Genomic DNA, 19,019 nt, shown 5'->3' on the forward strand with positions numbered 1-19,019 from the left:
CGCAAGATATTTACATGCCATATGCACTAAAGATTCATATGTCCCTTAATGCTTCAACCACCATTCCAGAGCACAAGCGTCCATACTGACGACAGGTTCTGCTTGATAATGATCCAAAGCAGAGTGGACCGACGTATGTTCATTTTCATCATCTGAGTCAGATGCCACTAGCAGAAGGTTGATTTTCTTTTTCGGTGGTTTGCGTTCTGTAATTTCGGTATCTGAGTGTTGCTCTTTTAAGTCTTCTAAAAGCACGGTCCACACCTCGTTCCTCTGATTTTGGATGGCACTTCAGATTCTTAAACCTTGGGTTGAGTGCTGTAGCTCTCTTTAGAAATATCTCATTGGTACCTTCTTTGTGTTTTGCCAAATCTGCTATGAAAGTGTTCTTAAAACGAACGTGTGCTGGGTCATCATCCAAGATTGTTATAACATGAACTATATGGCAGAATGCAGGTAAAACAGAACAGGAGACAAAATTCTCCCCCAAGGAGTTCGGTCACAAATGTAATTAATGCATTATTTTTTTAACGAACATCATCGGCATGGAAGCATGTCCTCTGGAATGGTGGCCGAAGCATGAAGGGGCGTACGCATCGTGTTTAGCATATCTAACATGTAAATACCTTGCAACGCTGGCTACAAAAGTGCCATGTGAACGTCTCTTCTTATTTTCAGGTGACATTGTAAACAAGAAGCAGGCAGCATTATCTCTTGCAAATTTTAACCAAACTTGTTTGTCTGAGCGATTGGCTGAAGTAGGACTGAGTGGACTTGTAGGCTCTAAAGTTTTACATTGTATAAAAAAAACTGCATTCAAAAATAAAACAGTTCTACATTTGTAAGTTCAGCTTTCATAAGGAGATTGCACTACAGTACTTGTATGAGGTGAATTGAAAAATACTATTTGTTTTGTTTTTTACAGTGCAAATATTTGTAATAAAAATAAAGTGATCATTGTACACTTTCTATTCTGTGTTGTAATAGAAATCAATATATTTGAAAATGTAGAAAAAACATCCAAAAATATTTAATAAATTTCAATTGGTATTGTATTGTTTAACAGTGTGATTAATCCCAATTAATTTTAGAGTTAATCACGTAAGTTAACTGCGATTAATTGACAGCCCTAGTAAACAGTAAAACTTCAGAATAATTAATGGTGTAATTTAGACTGATAACCCTGCTGGTGTTTCCAACAGGAACTATGACCACGGGCCTGACTTGATAAAGGGGGAATAAAGGTTGGTATGAGGGACCCAGAACAACTATTAGTTCACTCTAAAAAATCCTTTACTTACTCAGAACCATCCTTTACAAGAAAACAAAACCATATTTTTTAAAGTTACTCTTTATTTCAAAAGTTAAGACATCCTTTTTCTCCACCCCCAGCCTGGAACAGTTCTTGAATTGACAGCAGTCTGCTACGTACATGGTACGGCTTTTGATGCACTTTGCAGATACAGATCATGTGTCTGCAGCAAAGGAGAAGGAACAATTGTCTTTGTCGAAATGATCCACAGGCAAAGCCAAGAGGGGCCTGGCCCCATCAAATTTGATAACTGGAAGCTCCATCAGATGCACACTCTAAGAAGGTAGGATGTTCTATTTACTGTTGGTAGTTTTCAATATACCAATAGGACAGGAGAGAGCGTTCCCCTGCAAAGAATATTTGTTCAAACTGAGATCGGAGCTTTGGTGCCAGTTCCCTCAGAATGGAAGGGGGCTGTACACACTCTGTGAGGTCCACAATGCCTGTTGGCAAGGTGACAATTTAGCCTTTTGACTAGGAGGTTGGGCAGCTAATCCATCGGCTCTGGAGCTGCACTGTTACCCTGACACTTGCCATTAACAGCAAAAACGTGATAAGTCCTGGCTTGATTTCAGTGTCATGGAAAATATACATCAGTCTTCTCTCCTGGGCTCTCTCATGCTCGTTTCTGTGCTCGTTCATCCTGTTAAGACAAAGAAGGTGACTGCAGATACTCAGAGCCTGGGTCACACGGTCACACAGCTGTGCACAAACTGTATCAAACAGGCAGAAATGCAGCTGAATTTGACACATTTTCTTTCCCTTCTCTCCACTTCCCCAGCACTGCTAAAGCCCAGAAGCTGGACACCAAAGCCATCTATTTTGCAGGGACAGGTCGCCAATCTCTTGACTTTAGTTTTAGGATTCTCCACAAAGTACTAGAGCAGGAGCTTCCCCCCAGATCAGTTACCATGTGTGACTGCTCTTACGCTTAGCTGGTAAGGACACTGATGTTCTGTTTACAGATGAAAGAACTCCTGTCTAATGGAGGGTCAGCAAATGGAACCCCTTTTCCTTGAAAGTTCAAAACATAGCTATGCAATTTGCAAGTTGGGTGAATTGTGTCTCAAATTCTGATCTGACAGAAGGTTCAGCCTCTGCACATAGTTATTCTGTCTTCCTCTTCCCAGCCCTCAAATCCCCAGTGCACTAGAGGAAATCAACAGATCTGCAGAAAGGCAGTAAAATAAGTAATGCCTACTGTGCTTTCAACACAGGGCCCTTCTGTTCTCTACTGGCTCAAGCATCTCAATAGATCTCCAAGGTTAAGACACTGAACACTAACTGACGTTCAAGTCTGCAGCAGGTTACAATGAGCTTTTTGTGCAGCTGAATTTTATACTGCAGCTCTTCACTGTTGCGGTTACCTTGACAGTTTTCTGGAGCTTGGACAGTGCTTCCTCATATTGCTGCAACAATGGCTTTAAATACTTGCTCTTCACCAGCTGCTTCTCCAGATCTGGGGTGCCAGCATCCCACAGCATCTGCAAAAACTTCCGCTCCTGTATCACAAACAGATACAGAAAATTAGGGGGAGGAGGAGACTCAGGAAAGTGGGTGCTGCCCCCTTCATCTTTTCACCACCACTGTCAGACCATGAGCCTGGGAACTGAGCAAGTCTGGGAGGCTCCATCTAGTTTGGAAATTACTAGTGAATAAACTTCACAAACAAATATAAGCTCAATTCTGAGAAGACCTAACTTTTATGCTTAAAAACTGGGTTTGCAGTCTCCCCAAACTCCTGAAGAATTCACACACGAGGCCTGGAATGCAACAGAGTTCCTGGAATGCTGGCAGGAAATCAACGGTTCATTTTCAGCACAAGATCTGGAAGCTTAGGCATACTGCTTTCAGTGTGTGAAGGGGGGCGGTGTGGCTACCTCCCTTCATGCAATGCGGTATGCAAAACTAAGAATTCATACTCAATACAGCCACGCCAGGACATCTTCACAACCAGTGAAGAGTAATTACAGTAGTGTCTATGAAAAATGTGCTGTACAGATACCACTGAAGGGAAAGTACCTGTACACAGAACTGGACTGCACGTGAATGGATGGAGGAAAATTACGTTAACCCCATCCTCCTCACCACTCTGCTGTGCCTCACTTCAGAATTGCTGCCATGACTATTGACTCACCTGCACTTTAAGGAGCATGGTGAATGCTAATCCCGCCTTTCCAGCTCGAGCTGTTCTTCCAACTCTGAAATCAGATAAAGGAGGCCAACCTCAATGTTGGTTTAACTGTCCATCTGCTCCCCCCTCAGCTGCAGCACATTCCTTCCCATCTTGCCCCAACAGGAGTTCTTGAAACCTGAAGAGGACTATTCAGATTATTTCTATAAGTACCGTCAGTATAAGAAGGCCTCCTGTACATAAACACAAAAGGTTAACATTTCAGGGTTTGATCTTCAGAAGTGCTGACCCTCCAGTCCTCACTTATTTCAACTGGAGTTGGGGCCCTCAGCGCTTCTGAAAATCAGGCCATCAGTGTTTGGGACCGTCCAGGGCAATACCCACATTTTCTATAAATTAGGCCTGGTATAGTAGGAAGCTGCCCTAATTTAGACTGGCCTTGTGTCACTACAGTGACTCTACAGGCTTAATTTTGATTGAACAACCACTTTCATATTGAACGAACAGCTCTATTGCAATGGTATTAAAAAACTTTTCACACCACATACATTTTTTGTGTACGTGAAGAATGCTTTAACGTCTAAAAAGCCACATCCAAAAGAGAGAGGTTATAATCCGAATTCATGTTTCTTCTTTTTATTCCTCAGCCACTCACCGGTGAATATAAGTCCTGATGAACTGAGGGGCATCATAGTTTATCACACACTTCACTCCTTTAATGTCAATCCCTCGAGCAGTGGCATCTGTGCTGATTAACCTGTTTTAAGTTTTAAAGAAAAAAAAACTAGTAGCATTCATTTCCAGGTCTTTTGCATGGCATAAAGCCATTGCCCAATGACACTGCAAATTCTGGTAACTGGATAAGGAGCAGCTCACAATATGTTACTAATCTCCCTAATCAAGCTAGCCAGACAAACACAGAGGGCTGGGTCTTTGGAGCATAAGATAGTACCACGAATCACACCACAGATTTATTAGCTATACCAGCCATATTAGACACTTGTGGGGAAAATCCATTCCAGTGATATGCTAAGCACTTCTGGAGGATTTTTTTCTATAGACATAAACCATGACACCACTGGAGTTTCCAGGTTTGGTAGCTACAGAGGATATTAACAGCACGCTATGTGGAATTTTTAGCCAGGCGACTCCTATCAAAGTAATTGGGAGCTAAATGCCCACAAACCATATTGAAAATGCACCCAAATGTTCATGCTCAAAGCATTCAAGACAGGACAGCCAAACAGCCACTGCAAAGAGAGGTCTGTATTAAAAAAAAATGTATTTTAATACGTTTCCCCTTTCATGAAAGGTTCTCAAGGACACTTGTCAGGCAGTGAGTACTCAGTGCCCCATCGGTATTAAAGAAACTGAAGCACATGATTAAGTGATATACCTCAGGTCACAGCAAATCAGTGACAGACCTGGGAACAAAAATCTAGACAGTTAGTCTAACAGGTTCTTGCTGTTAGATTACATTACTTTTGTTCATTATAGCCCCCGCAGTAAAGCGGCATCCATTTTCTATGATGTGCCAATAAAAACCTGATCAGCAGAAAGGCTCAGATTATCAGAATTACATGTGTGCTTTGTGTATTTACTGCCATTGCACATGACAAATGCCCATGCAACTTAGCAGCTAGATTCTAAGAGGCTATCTGCACACACAAGTAGCTCAACTGTACAAAAAATTGCAGTAAATGCACACAAATGCACCAGCACAATTCAGAAAACGTGAGTCTCAGGCTATGGCTACATTACAGAGCTTACAGCAGTGCAGCTGCATTGCTGTAATGCTCCTAGTGCAAGTGCTCTAAACTGACGGAGAAGGCTTTTCCGTCAACTTAATTACTCCAGCTCCTGCGAGTGGCGCTAGCTATGTCAGTGGGAGAAACTCTCCCGCCAATGTAGCGCTGTCTAAATTGGGGCTTCTGTTAGTGTAACTCACGTTGCTCAGGGAGGGTGCTTATTCACATCTCTGAGCGACATAACTTATACCGACGTACGCTGTAGTGTTTACATAGCCTAAGCCTCCCACTCAGTTCACAAGTTGGATTTTGCAAGTTCAGTTTTGCAGATGAGTTTGTTTTATTACATACATGTTTTCACTACTCTCTCTACACTGGAAAAAGAAAAGGAGGACTTGTGGCACCTTAGAGACTAACCAATTTATTTGAGCATGAGCTTTTGTGAGATACAGCTCACGTCATCAGATGCATGTAGTGGAAAATACAGTGGGAAGATTTTATATACACAGAGAACATGAAACAATGGGTGTTACCATACAGACTGTAACAAGAGTGATCAGGTAAGGTGAGCTATTACCAGCAGGAGAGCAGGGGGTGGGGAACTCTGACCAGGGGTATTCTATCTGCTACCCAAGATCCATAAACCTGCAAATCCTGGAAGCCCCATCATCTCAGGCATTGGCACCCTGACAGCAAGTTTGTCTGCCTATGTAGGCTCCCTCCTCAGGCCCTACGCTACCAACACTCCCAGCTATCTTCAAGACACCACTGAGGAAACTACAATCCATCGGTGATCTTCCTGAAAACACCATCCTGGCCACTATGGATGTAGAAGCCCTCGACACCAACATTCCACACAAAGATGGACTACAAGCCGTCAGGAACTGTATCCCTGATAATGTCACGGCAAACGTGGTGGCTGGACTTTGTGCTCACCCATAACTATTTCACATTTGGGGATAATGTATACCGTCAAATCAGCGGCACTGCTATGGGTACCCGCATGGTCCCACAGTATGCCAACATTTTTATGGCTGACTTAGAACAACGCTTCTTCAGCTCTCATCCCCTAATGCCCCTACTCTACTTGTGCTACATTGATGACATCTTCATCATCTGGACCCATGGAAAAGAAGCCCTTGAGGAATTCCACCAGGATTTCAACAATTTCCATCCCACCATCAGCATCAGCCTCAGCCTGGACCAGTCCACACAAGAGATCCACTTCCTGGACACTATGGTGCTAATAAGTGATGGTCACATAAACACCACCCTATACCGGAAACCTACCGACCGCTATGCTTACCTACATGCCTCCAGCTTTCATTCAGACCACACCACATAATCCATTGTCTACAGCCAAGCTCTACGATACAACCACATTTGCTCCAACCCCTCAGACAGAGACAAACATCTACAAGATCTCTATCAAGCACTCTTACAACTATAATAGCCATCTGCTGAAGTGAAGAAACAGATGGACAGAGCCAGAAGAGTACCCAGAAATCACCTACTACAGGACAGGCCCAACAAAGAAAATAACAGAACGCCACTAGCCGTCACCTTCAGCCCCCAACTAAAACCTCTCCAATGCATCATCAAGGATCTACAACCTATCCTGAAGGACGACCCATCACTCTCACAGATCTTGGGAGACAGGCCAGTCCTTGTTTACAGACAGCCCCCCAACCTGAAGCAAATACTCACCAGCAACCACACATCACACAACAAAAACACTAACCCAGGAACCAATCCTTGCAACAAAGCCCGTTGCCAACTGTGTCCACATATCTATTCAGGGGACACCATCATAGGGCCAAATCACATCAGCCACGCTATCAGAGGCTCGTTCACCTGCACACCTAACAATGTGATATGTGCCAGCAATGCCCCTCTGCCATGTACATTGGCCAAACTGGACAGTCTCTACATAAAAGAATAAATGGACACAAATCAGACGTCAAGAATTATAACATTCAAGAACCAGTTGGAGAACACTTCAATCTCTTTGGTCACTTGATTACAGACCTAAAAGTGGCAATTCTTCAACAAAAAAACTTCAGAAACAGACTCCAATGAGAGACTGCTGAATTGGAATTAATTTGCAAACTGGATACAATTAACTTAGGCTTGAATGAAGACTGGGAGTGGATGTGTCATGACACAAAGTAAAACTATTTCCCCATGTTTATTCCTCCCACCCCGCCACTGTTCCTCACACGTTCTTGTCAACTGCTGGAAATGGCCCACCTTGATTATCACTACAAAAGGTCCCCCTCCTACCCTGGCTCTCCTGCTGATAATAGCTCACCTTTCCTGATCACTCTTCTTACAGTCTGTATGGTAACACCCATTGTTTCATGTTCTCTGTGTATATAAAATCTCCCCACTGTATTTTCCACTACATGCATCTGATGAAGTGAGCTGTAGCTCATAAAACCTTATGCTCAAATAATTTTGTTAGTCTCTAAAGTGCCACAAGTACTCCTTTTCTTTTTGCAGATATAGACTAACACGGCTACTACTCTGAAACCTCTACACTGGAAGTAGCGTGGGTCAGTACTGAAACCACCCCCCAAACACACATACACACACTCATCTGAGACACTCACAGTTGTATCTTCCCCTGTTCAAATTCCTTCAGGGTCCTCTGTCTCTCACTTGGAGTCAACCAGGAAGAGAACTCAGCTACATTCACTCCACCAAAGGCTCGAATCAGTAAGAACAATCTATTTGGAAGTGGGTGGGGAGATAAAACAGAGTCATGAATTTACCCTATTGACTGATACAGGTACACATAGTAAGTACCCCATCAATGAACTCACCTGTGGGAAATCTGCTTGGAGTTGGTAAAACAGAGCACCCGGGTAAATTTCATTCTCAGCATGAAATACAAGAGGAACAAAGGTTTGGAATTCAGGTTACAAGGTACATAATATTGCTGTAGGGGACAGAGAAGAAACAGTAAATTTTAAAAACGTTGCTCTTCACATGGACTCTTTCCCCAAACCTACTTGTCTGAGCTTCTTACTTACAAACACATTCACTATTACAGATAACTGATCCCACAGTGCCATCTCCTTTGGGACAAGTTATACAGGGAAGGTAGACAACACTTCAACCTCTCCAAAGGTTGAAGACAACACAGGACTGAGGCAGGAGACCTGTGTTCTAGTCTTGTCTCTGACACTGATATACGGTGCAGCGTCAGGCAAAAACAACACTGTGCCTCAATTTCCCAATCTCTAAAAGAAGATAATGATGTATACTTGTCTTTGCTACATACTTTGTGATCTACACCTGGAAAGTGTGATTAAGTGCTATGTATTACTCTTATCTTATTATCGCACTCCTTAGTGCTGATGGTGCTTCTCATCCTCTTTTAAAGGAGTATCTGTGTAAAAAAGCCCTGTTCTGAGATGAACAGGTGGAGATCCATCAACAGGTATGCATATGTAGAGCTACATATGTAGGACCTATCTGTTCTCTTAACCATTTCTCCTCCTAATCCTCAGTAATGCAAGGCTGCCTGGGGAAGAAATGCTTTTATTCATGGGATAAAATTAAGGGAAAATGTAACCCTATTTCCAGAAGCAGATCAAGCTGCTTTGAGTCTGATGTGTTCTTCAGATGTAACCTATTCACGCTCCTTCCCTGTTGGAAAGCTGCCCAGCAAGATACCTTCCATGGCTGCGAGAGGATAAATCACCTTACCGAAAGTCCCTCAGGGAGAGAGTATTTCTTTTCAGCATCCTGTTCTGTTTCTGTCCCAGCTGTGACGGCTTGTTTCTCAGAGTAGACAGATGTGAAGAGGCGAGGCTGGTACAAGCCCAGCTGCTGCAGTTTCTCTGGGTTCCGAGTCAGTGTGGCTGAGAACAGCAACTTCTGTAGTGGTATCTGGGGACAGCAGGTGCTGAGACAGATAGCGTGCAGGCATTGAGCATTACGGCAGACTGGAGGAATGTCACATTTTACTCCTCCCCTCTAACAACATCTAAAAAATCTGAGGAGTCGTTAACTCTTCCTGGAACTCTCTTCCTGACCCAATCCACTTTCTGCAAGTCACTTTGCAACCCCCTGCCCCTTTAAGCTTGCTTATACTGCTAGTGCTCTAATTAGTTCATAAAAGCAGTTAATATCAACTAAAAAAAAAACCTGTAAGCCCCCCATCCTTCCCCCAGTGCATACACCAGCTTCCCAAGTGAACAGGCAATCTTCGTGTCTTCGCCTTGGTCCTAACCCTACCTCAACCCCTCCCTCAACTTTCTCCTCCTGTTATTCTGTCTTAACCCTGTTCTGGGCAGGTAACCTGCCTGTATGTATTCTGAGAAAGGCCATGCATGTCTATGATGCTACATAGAAACAGCAACTACAGATGAATAGCTCAGGGGTGGTCCAGCAAACATTCTGCCAATCTCCTTATAGGGGAGCTGTGATAGTTCTGGAGCAACTCAGTCAGCTATAAAAACATAGCGATTGATCCTCAAAGTTTTGCACATTTTTGGTTTCTTTAATACCACCCTAATCTAGCTGGAGAAAGGATCAATAGATCCAGTTGGTAAAATTCACTTTAAAAAGCATGGGTCAATTCCTAGCATCAGCTCTTTGCCATCTGCATTTTGAAGCCACTGAAAAACAGCAGACTTGATTAGCAGTATGTTTTCTAACTGAATGAGTATTGGAGCGTACACAAAAATCAACATCCAAATGGAGCAGACAACAAAACACCAGCACTGAATAGAGGCTTAACCTGGAGTCCTCCTCTGTAGTAGTGATTCAGCAGAGTGCATTTTCCAAGTTACCTGGCTGCCGTTACAGGTCCCGGTTCTGTCCTCTGGAAAAGCATGTTGGTGCCAGAGTCCTCTTCGGCTCGGAACACTGCTTTTACCACTCGATGCAGCCAGTTCTGGTGCATGTCATCTATCATACGGTCAGCTTCATCTATAATCTGCACTCAGACAGAAACAGCCCTTGTTGTTAGGCTCCTTTTGGTGCTGTAGCTTTCCTCCTGCACACATTAAACCCCACTCTTTATAACAGGGAGAAGACACTTCTGCTTGGGATAAACAAATGATAGAAAGGAGTGTGCACACACACGACCCTTGTGTATATGCATACATTTCTAATCAGCCAAACTACTTCGCTTAAAAAAAAAAAAAAAGCACAGTTTTAATATGGGAGCTGAATCCTAAATTTGGGTCCTTGCATAGGCATCTAAATACCTGATACATAGATTCCAAGGCCAGAAGGAACCACTGTGACCATCTAGTCTGACCTCCTGTATAACAAAGAACTTCTCCAAAATAATTCCTAGATCATATCTTTTAGAAAAAAATCCAATCTTGTTTTGTTGTATTCAGTGGCCAAACCGAAGGGCAACCTTGAGTCCCATATGATAAATAGATTTGGTTTAACTTAAATCCATTGGCTAATAAACACCACGTGGCTTTAAATGACATAAGGGAAATCAGATCTCGGATACCTTGAATAAATAAGGCACCAAATAAATGTGATCCCAGTGCATACTCCGATATGCTGGTGAGTTATTATAAATTTGATAATTTACTGTGAAATCTTGGTTTTGATTGTTGAAGTTAGACCCTTTAAGTTTTATTTTTGGTAGATTTTTTCCCCTCCAGGTGTTTACATAAAATGCCTTTTCTGGAGGCAGATACTAGGATTAGATGGCCAATAATCTGAATGGCATGGCAATTCCTATACATAGATGTGTATATGCACCAGAAGTACAAAAAGATGTAGAGTAGGAATTATAGACACAAAGAGCCTTGTGATAATCAGCTCAGTAGATCTGATTGTTTTAACTCACCAGAAAGCGAAGTTGTCTCAGGCTGAACCCTGGAGTCTGGTCAATATGATCCACAAGTCGTCCAGGTGTGGCCACAATGATATCAGCCAGACTGCAGTAACCCATCACTCTGAAAAGACAAAATGTCCTGTCACCCAGCTGCTTCCTGCTGTGCACAGTATAGTGAGGTCAATATAACATGTTCCTGTGACCAACCAGTATCTGGTTTTCTTTTTTTCCGCTTTCCTTTCTCACTTCACTTAATTGAGGAATAAGAAGTCAAACATATCATTTACATTAAAGAACGTGTATGTAGGATACTCGAGGCCATGCTTTGCTCTGGAGAGCTGAGATGGAGAACTAGCTTACTTCAGACAGATTTGGAGAATGCTTCATGGTTAAATAATTGGAAATTATCTGGTGTGTAACCCTTTTTTTAGCCAGTGTTATAATGTGGGCTGCAGGCCATCACCATTGCCCCAATCCCAGGTTCTCTTAGAAGCAGGCGTGTCTGTGTTGGAGAACCTAATTGCGAAGATAAAATAAGAGGACAGAACTGAAACCCAGGCCGAACAAACAGCAAACCTACAAAGCAGCCACTGGAGAACAAAAGAATTTCCTGGGGCAGTGGTTAAAAAAACCAATCAGCTCCGGAAAGAGACAGATCTTATAACACCAGACAAGAGCAGAAAGCATGAAGTGCTAAGGATCCCAGTAAGGAGGGACATCCTCCACCCTTCCACTTTCATGACCAATTTGATTCCTGAAGGTGCAATTGACAGACATAGCCACTTCTTCCCTCAGCCCCGAATGGGGTTGCTGATCCCAAGGACAGACTATTGCGTAAATAGCAGTTCATACTCAAAGTCACAGGTAACATGTTTCTATCCTACTAAAGCTAATAAAACTTTAGAAAAACACTGCTCCTAGCATTCTGGCAAGCAGAGATTTTAAACAATATCCAGTATATGAACCTAGTGTTCAGAAAAACTAACGTGATGCAACCTAACACGTGATGCAATAGCCTACACTTCAACCTCTCCATGCACTGAGATAAGGGGTTGAGACATTTGAGCTGTAAAACATTATCCAAAAGCATATTTAACCTACGTTCTCTGGACAAGAGTCTCCTGCTCCTTCCTGAAAGATTTCTGCCCAGTAACCAAAACAACCTTCAGACCTGTCCCATCAGCGTAGATGTTGAATACTTTACTCACCTGCAGAGGGGAAATGAGATTTGTTTGCTACTTTGACAGTTGTTTATGACAATGCTTTCTGTTATGTTCACCAGCATCAAACCCAGTTAGTCTTCAACCTACTTCTCATGGTAGAAATCACATGTGTTCGGGCAGTGGGTTTAAAGCACCAGCCTTTCACTTGACTTAAATTCAGCTTAGAGAAAGGAAGGAAAAAAAGTCTCTTACCTGCTGTGCAAGTTCTTTGGTGGGCAAAACTGCCAGAGCTCGGACCTGGCAAACCACTCGTTGTAACAGAGCCTGCTAAAACAAAGGCCATATGAGCACTTGAAAGCTAGTAGGGTCTCTGTGCCCAGTCTGGGCAAGTGGGCAGCATCCTCATAATCCCCCAACATTTACTAATTCATTTATTCCCCGCGGTCTTCCTCAACTCCTCACATTATGTTCTTTGGCCACGAAAGCTGGATGGGGCACTGAAGTTAATGGGAATTGTATCTAGGCAACTCTGCAGTTCTAAGCCTCAGTGCTTTTGTTGGTGTTTCTTCCCGACTTTCTTACCTACCTCAAGAGGCTTCCATTTTACAGCCCTGCTGAGAAACAAAGGCAACTGTGGCCCTCTCTGTTACAACTATACACCTTGGCTGAACTCACCTGTACCACAGGGATGACGAAAGACAGTGTTTTACCACTGCCTGTAGGGGCCGAGACACAGATATCGCTGGGCTGGCATCCTCCCCTCCCTACCAATAAGCCACTGGATGCACTCTCCAAAATGGCAGGAATCACCTCCCCCTGAACTGAACAGAAGGAAAATGAGGATCAGTAAAAGCAACAACCTGGCCAAAGTCTATCCGTCAAATGCTATTAAAAACTGTACAATGTCATCTCTTTCTGTGACTTGGAAAGCCTTGTGTTCTCCCTGCTGTTAAGTTAGGTTTTCTGGTGCAAATATGGAAGATCTGGAGTTCAAAAGAGCTCTTCACTACTCAAGGGGAACCCCAACTCATTTTGGAAGCTGTTTCACAGCTTTTCATCAGGGTCTTTTTTAACGGGCTATAAACAAAAGATTAAGTCAATTTATTGATTCTGAAAGTGAGCCCTGACTAGATCTAGGCAATGATTATGTGGGTTTCCCTATACAAGTAATTCAGCTGTCCCTAAATCCGAACTTAGCACCTCCTTGCAGCTCATTATATATTTTTTTCTTGTTTGCCTATGTATCAAGGTGATGAAAGTGTGAACAGAATGATCTTAGGCAGGAGTTTAACAAGAATAACCATATAACTATTTAGTATTTTTTAAAATCTTCCTTTCACTGGGAGACAGCACAGAGTCTGTTCCTTCAAGGCTGAGGGCAGCTGTGTACTCTCTGCCTAAAAAGATGGTTCTTGCTCTCATCTGGAGCTAGTCCTGCAAGGGGCTAAATGCTCCCAACTCATGTCAACTTCAGTAGGAGCTGATGGTGCCCAGCTTCCTGTAGCTCTGGGGCCTTGAGGAGAAGTTACAAATGAAGTGAGAGCAAATTATTCAGGACAAAAGCTTTGACTGAAACCTGTGACTTCTCTCCCTTCTCCTTCGGAGAGCTGTGGCTTATTAGCCAGCTTTGAACTAAATATCCACTAACAAATCATCTATGAGCCTCTTCCTCACAGCATATTATGGTTTAGCTTTTTCTTGATTAATAGTATAAAACTATTTACATGGACAGTACAAGCAGTAAATGATTGAACGTATTTCCTGCCAGTGTATACGATAAACTGAACACAGGGGTTTCTGGACCTCAAAGTATAAGAATCTGTGATTGACATAAGGAGAGTAACTGAGGATAGCATACCAGCAACTCATTACACTCTGCTATATATTCTAGCACAGCAAAATATTAAACAGTGAAATAATTTAAAATAGAAAACGTCTGAGCTAGAGCTGCAGTCCTTTGATGGTCTTCTGATGCAGACTAAGACCTGATAAATCCAGATCACAGATGTAATTAGTTAAGTCTTTAAAAGTGAAAGGTTAATGCATTAACCCATTGTAATAATTCTACGTTTGTTTTCATTCCTTTGTCTTAATCAAATCAACAATGTGCAACATACATGCTACCAATAAGACCTTCCAGTAGAGGTTTGTCCCTACCTAGCCTATGTCAGAACCTCTACATATACACAGGTTTCAGAGGAACAGCCGTGTTAGTCTGTATTCGCAAAAAGAAAAGGAGTACTTGTGGCACCTTAGAGACTAACCAATTTATTTGAGCATGAGCTTTCGTGAGCTTCAGATGATGAAGTGAGCTGTAGCTCACGAAAGCTCATGCTCAAATAAATTGGTTAGTCTCTAAGGTGCCACAAGTACTCCTTTTCTTTTTACATATACACAGGAATACCTCAGCTCCACCTCATGTCCAAGTATGGAACAGCAAGTTTTTTTCTAAGATGGATCAGTCTGTGACACTGAGGTGTGCTATTACCAGCAAAGGGGGGGGGGGAGGGCTGGGGTGTGTGTGTGTGAAACCTTTTGTAGTGATAATCAAGGTGGGCCATTTCCAGCAGTTGACAAGAACATGCCCACATTGATCATCACTACAAAAGTCCTGTGTCGTCGTCGTCGTCCGCCCCCATCCCGCTCTACTGTTGGTAATAGCTCACCTTACCTGATCGCTCTTGTTACAGTCTGTATGGTAACACCCATTGTTTCATGTTCTCTGTGTATATAAAATCTCTCCACTGTATTTTCCACTACATGCATCCGATGAAGTGAGCTGTATCTCACAAAAGCTTATGCTCAAATAAATTTGTTAGTCTCTAAGGTGCCATAAGTCCTCCTTTTCTTTTTGAGGATACAGACTAACACGGCTGCTACTCTGAAACCTGTCATATAGGTACCTAATTCTTCTCTCCATCCAGCTCTGGTAGTGAAGATGACTGGTCCCTAAGTAACCACTTTACATATTGGTTTAAATTAATTTAAAGTTAACAAATCCACACCACACTGGCTAAAGTATCATATTCTTGTCAGCTTTGGGGAAATTTTGGAATTTGTTTCCACCGCCCCCCAAAAAATCACTTATCTCAAGCATGCCCCAGAGCCCTGATTTTCTAGTAAGTTCTTTATATCATACACAAACACATGACATGAGCGGTTTGAATATTGGAGAAGTTAGCTGATTAAAAAAAAAAAAAAAGAGAGAGAGACCAAACAAAATATTAAAGGTACCTGGGAAAAAAGACTCTATTCCATTCATTTGCAGCTTCTTTAGCAGTTTGGGATGGATTCCTGGAACCTCCTGTATTGGGACTAGGTTCTGTTTTATGTGTTTATGGACCAGCTTGGGTTGAGCAAGCCACTGTGGTAGGATGGGCTGAACCTGGAAACAAAAAGTGAATGAATCCTGAAACAGATTCTCAGCAATTGGCCTGAAGTTGAAGTTCCTTTAATCCAGGGGAAAAAGTTAGTGTAACACAATCAGTAACTAATTAGTATTCAGTATTTTTAAAATAATTATTGGGGCAAGATTTTATGCACTCAGACTTAAGAGGATATGAACTTTTCTGTAGAAAATGTTAACATATTCTCTCAAAGTAACACACAAGCAGCAAGTTACAGGCTTGAAGATAGGCCAAAACTGTGCATCTCTGCACTTATACAATTGAAAGTTTAGTATCTGCACAAAGAGTTTTCAGGATTGGGACCTGACACACTGACCATACCATTAAAAAATGAAAAACAGTAAAACATTTGAAGAGCAAATTGAAATGAAAGGGCAGTCAACCATGTATTATTATACATCAGGATTACAGTCACCATTGTTTTAAATTTATCAAGCAGATGGTATAATCAGTAACACTATTTTATTTTTTGTGTAAAACTCTTGTTTAAAATATACTTTATCGTTTATAGGGAAAAAAAATTTTATTTAGAAAGGCTAGTAATCTCTGTATTAACTAAATGACTTCTACCATAAAGCCTGACAATGCTACTTATAAAGCATGTTAGAATACTCCTTCTCTCACCCAAATAACACAATCAGAACAAAATCCCTGGCCAGTTGGTTACCTTCTGCACTGCTCTTTTGTCATACCCTCCCAGAACCAACAAACTAGAGGGTGGCGGTGTTGCTTTTTCATTCAAAGTAGGTATCGACACTTCCTCCTTTGTGCTTTGATTCCCTTTCACTTCAGCTCCATTTGTCTCAATTTCTGTTGGAATGTCCCTCTCCTTCTTCCTCGCAGCTTGGTGTCTCTTCAATTTACTTTTATTTTCCTGTTGTCTATTGTTTTCATCAAGATCTGAAATATTGGTAGAAGGAATAAAATGCTAAAAATGAGACAGAGGGACAGATTAAAAAACTGGAAGTATTTTTACTAATTAGGCTTTCCAGGATCTAAAAATCCACTTACATTCTCATCTCTCTTTCCAATCCTAAGGTTGATGTAGCTCTAACTGCCCTTTGATACTGTTAAATCAGTGGTTAACTTTCCATACTTATGTGCATGCCCCCCTACCCTCACACACCAATTTCCAGGTTCCAGTTGTAAACCAGACCCAGAAGGTCAGAATTTTGCACTTTCTTCTAAAATAAAAAATAATTTGACATTGAATTTTAAGAATTAAATCCTACACTTTCAGTTTTGCTTTCACCTGCTTCAATTTTCTTTTGAGGAAGACTTGATTTTTTCCCATTTTCTTTCTTTTTCTTCTTAGCTGGAATGTAGCCATTGTCAGCCTCACCAGCTAGGCCAGAATCTGCCCCTGCTGAAGGCTTCTCAGAATCACTGCTCACTTGGTGGTTCTTCTTCAGCTTCTTTTCCCCTTCTCCACAGGAACCCTCACCACTGTGTCCTCTCTTCCTCTTTTTTGCCTCTCTCTGTGATTCATTTTCAGAATCAAATCCAGAGTTTTTGAGCTTTTGGTGGAGTTCATTTTCTGTTTTCTTTTGTTTTAATTCATCAGAAGGCAAAGGCACCTGCTGCTGCTTTTTCAGTTGCCTGGCTCTAGCCTGTTCCCGCAGCCGTTCTAACAGGGCCTGTGACCGGTCCTCAGTAGCATCCTCCTCACCGCCAAGGTATCTGAATGTTTCACAAAGAAAACACTTTAAACATACCACAGCAAGCACTACAACAAGGCTGTAACCACCCTTTTCACATTTTTACTGGCAGAGAAAAGGCAACAAAATTCAGTTTCACAGTCAACTAGATATCATAGGAAGGCACAATAATCTAGGCCAGTGGATCTCAATCTTTCCAGACTACTGTACCTCTTTCAGGAGTCTGATTTGTCTTGCATACCCCCCAAGTTTCACCTCACTTAAAAACTACTTGCTTGCAAAATCAAACATAAAAATACAAAAAAGTGTCAAAGCACACTATTACCAAAAAATTGTTTACTTTCTCATTTTTACCATATAATTATAAAATAAATCTATTTGAATATAAATATTGTACTTACATTTTAGTATATAGAGCAGAACAAACAAGTAATTGTATGATATTTTTGTTTCTACTGACTTCACTAGTGCTTTTAATGTAGCCTATTGTAAAATCAGGTAAATATCTAGATGAGTTGATGTACCTCCGGGAAGACCTGTGTACCTCCAGGGGTACATGTACCTCTGATTAAGAAGCACTGCTCTAGTCTACATCTTTGTAGCCAATTAAGAGTACTTCCTTTTGTAATCTTGTATTAACCACGGTAACGCAGGCATTTAAACCAAAGTCTTATGACCCTAGAGAAAATATTGAAAACATGACACAGGTGCAGCCTGACGGCTCCAAAACCTGACAGCAAACCACAAGAACTCATGATTTAAAACGATCTCAGGATTTTTAAGACAATCTCGTGATTCTGGGGGGCTGCTTTGCGTGTTTGGGTCGGGAATGGGGTGGATCCCCCATACACAGTGTGAAATACGATTTCACGTAACGTGGATGAGCGGCAGGAGTAACGCCGCGTTACGAATCCCTGCCCAGCCTGGCAGGGCAGTAACGCCCCCGACACCCGCCCTCGGCGGAGCCTGTCTCCGCCACACCCGCGGGACGCCCACCACAGGCCCCAGCAGCGCCGCCCCTCCCCCGACACACGTGGGCCTGTCTGCCGCCGCCGCCTCCTCGTGCTCTGCTCCACGCGCCGCGCCCTCCCGCGGGCTCCGTTCGTCTCCCGACCCCCCCAACCCGACCCGAGCTCTCTCTCTTTCCCGCTTACCTGTTGATGAGGAAAAGCGCCATGGTACCGCAGCCCGACCTCCGGATCCTGCACCCCCACCTCCCCGCTGCCGGCGCTCTCAGATGACGTCAGCCGGCGCTCTCAGATGACGTCAGCCGGCGCAGTAGCCACGTTTGCGACTGAGATTTGCACAGCTGGAGCCCGGCGGCCGCCATCGCCCCCTAGAGCCTGGGAGGCGCGAAGAGGCGGCGGGCGCCTTTGGGCAGCTCAGCCTGGCTCCAGGCTGTGGCCAGGCCGGGCTCCACCCTCGTCCCCGTCTGGCAGGGGCAGTTGTTTAATCTGCCTCGGGCTCTGGCCTGTCACAGAGCATACGGGTTACTGGGCCAGGCCCCAGCCAGGGCGTCTCCCCTGAACAGCCCCCTCCTCGCCATTGGCCCAGCCACACCTCGGCTGGCAGCCTCCTAAGGCACAGGCTGGTCACCCCTGCACAGCATCTGCCGGGGTCTGGGGCTGGGCGGCAACAACAGCGAGTAGCACCAGGGGCCCTGCCCGAGTCCTCGGCTGCCCAGGAGAGCCTGCCCGCACCAGGCTTTACTCAGCAACCCTTCCGAGAAGGGATCGTCCTTTGTATCGGCTTCCGATGGGCGAGCGAAATATGCTAGGACTG

The 19,019-nt window shown here is 43.2% G+C and overlaps 1 protein-coding gene across 2 annotated transcripts; it reads right to left on the minus strand.

Moving 5' to 3' along the window:
- Positions 1–1,335: 1,335 nt before the first annotated feature.
- DDX51 (DEAD-box helicase 51) lies at positions 1,336–18,495 on the minus strand. Of its 2 annotated transcripts, none has more exons than XM_048821740.2 (16): positions 18,392–18,495; positions 16,832–17,259; positions 16,247–16,479; positions 15,407–15,557; positions 12,848–12,993; positions 12,425–12,496; positions 12,111–12,217; positions 11,022–11,130; positions 9,997–10,142; positions 8,909–9,107; positions 8,020–8,135; positions 7,807–7,923; positions 4,102–4,203; positions 3,450–3,513; positions 2,680–2,814; positions 1,336–1,955 (listed from the first exon to the last, which is right to left on the minus strand). In XM_048821740.2, the coding sequence occupies exons 1-16, from the start codon at positions 18,412–18,414 to the stop codon at positions 1,929–1,931; spliced, it is 2,175 nt and encodes a 724-aa protein (XP_048677697.1). In that variant the 5' UTR covers positions 18,415–18,495; the 3' UTR covers positions 1,336–1,928. The 2 variants fall into 2 exon arrangements, with proteins under 2 accessions (XP_048677697.1, XP_048677695.1); XM_048821738.2 differs by having other exon boundaries at positions 12,425–12,499.
- Positions 18,496–19,019: the final 524 nt, after the last annotated feature.

Source organism: Caretta caretta, chromosome 15, assembly GCF_965140235.1.
Source record: "Caretta caretta isolate rCarCar2 chromosome 15, rCarCar1.hap1, whole genome shotgun sequence".
Lineage (NCBI taxonomy): Eukaryota > Metazoa > Chordata > Testudines > Cheloniidae > Caretta > Caretta caretta.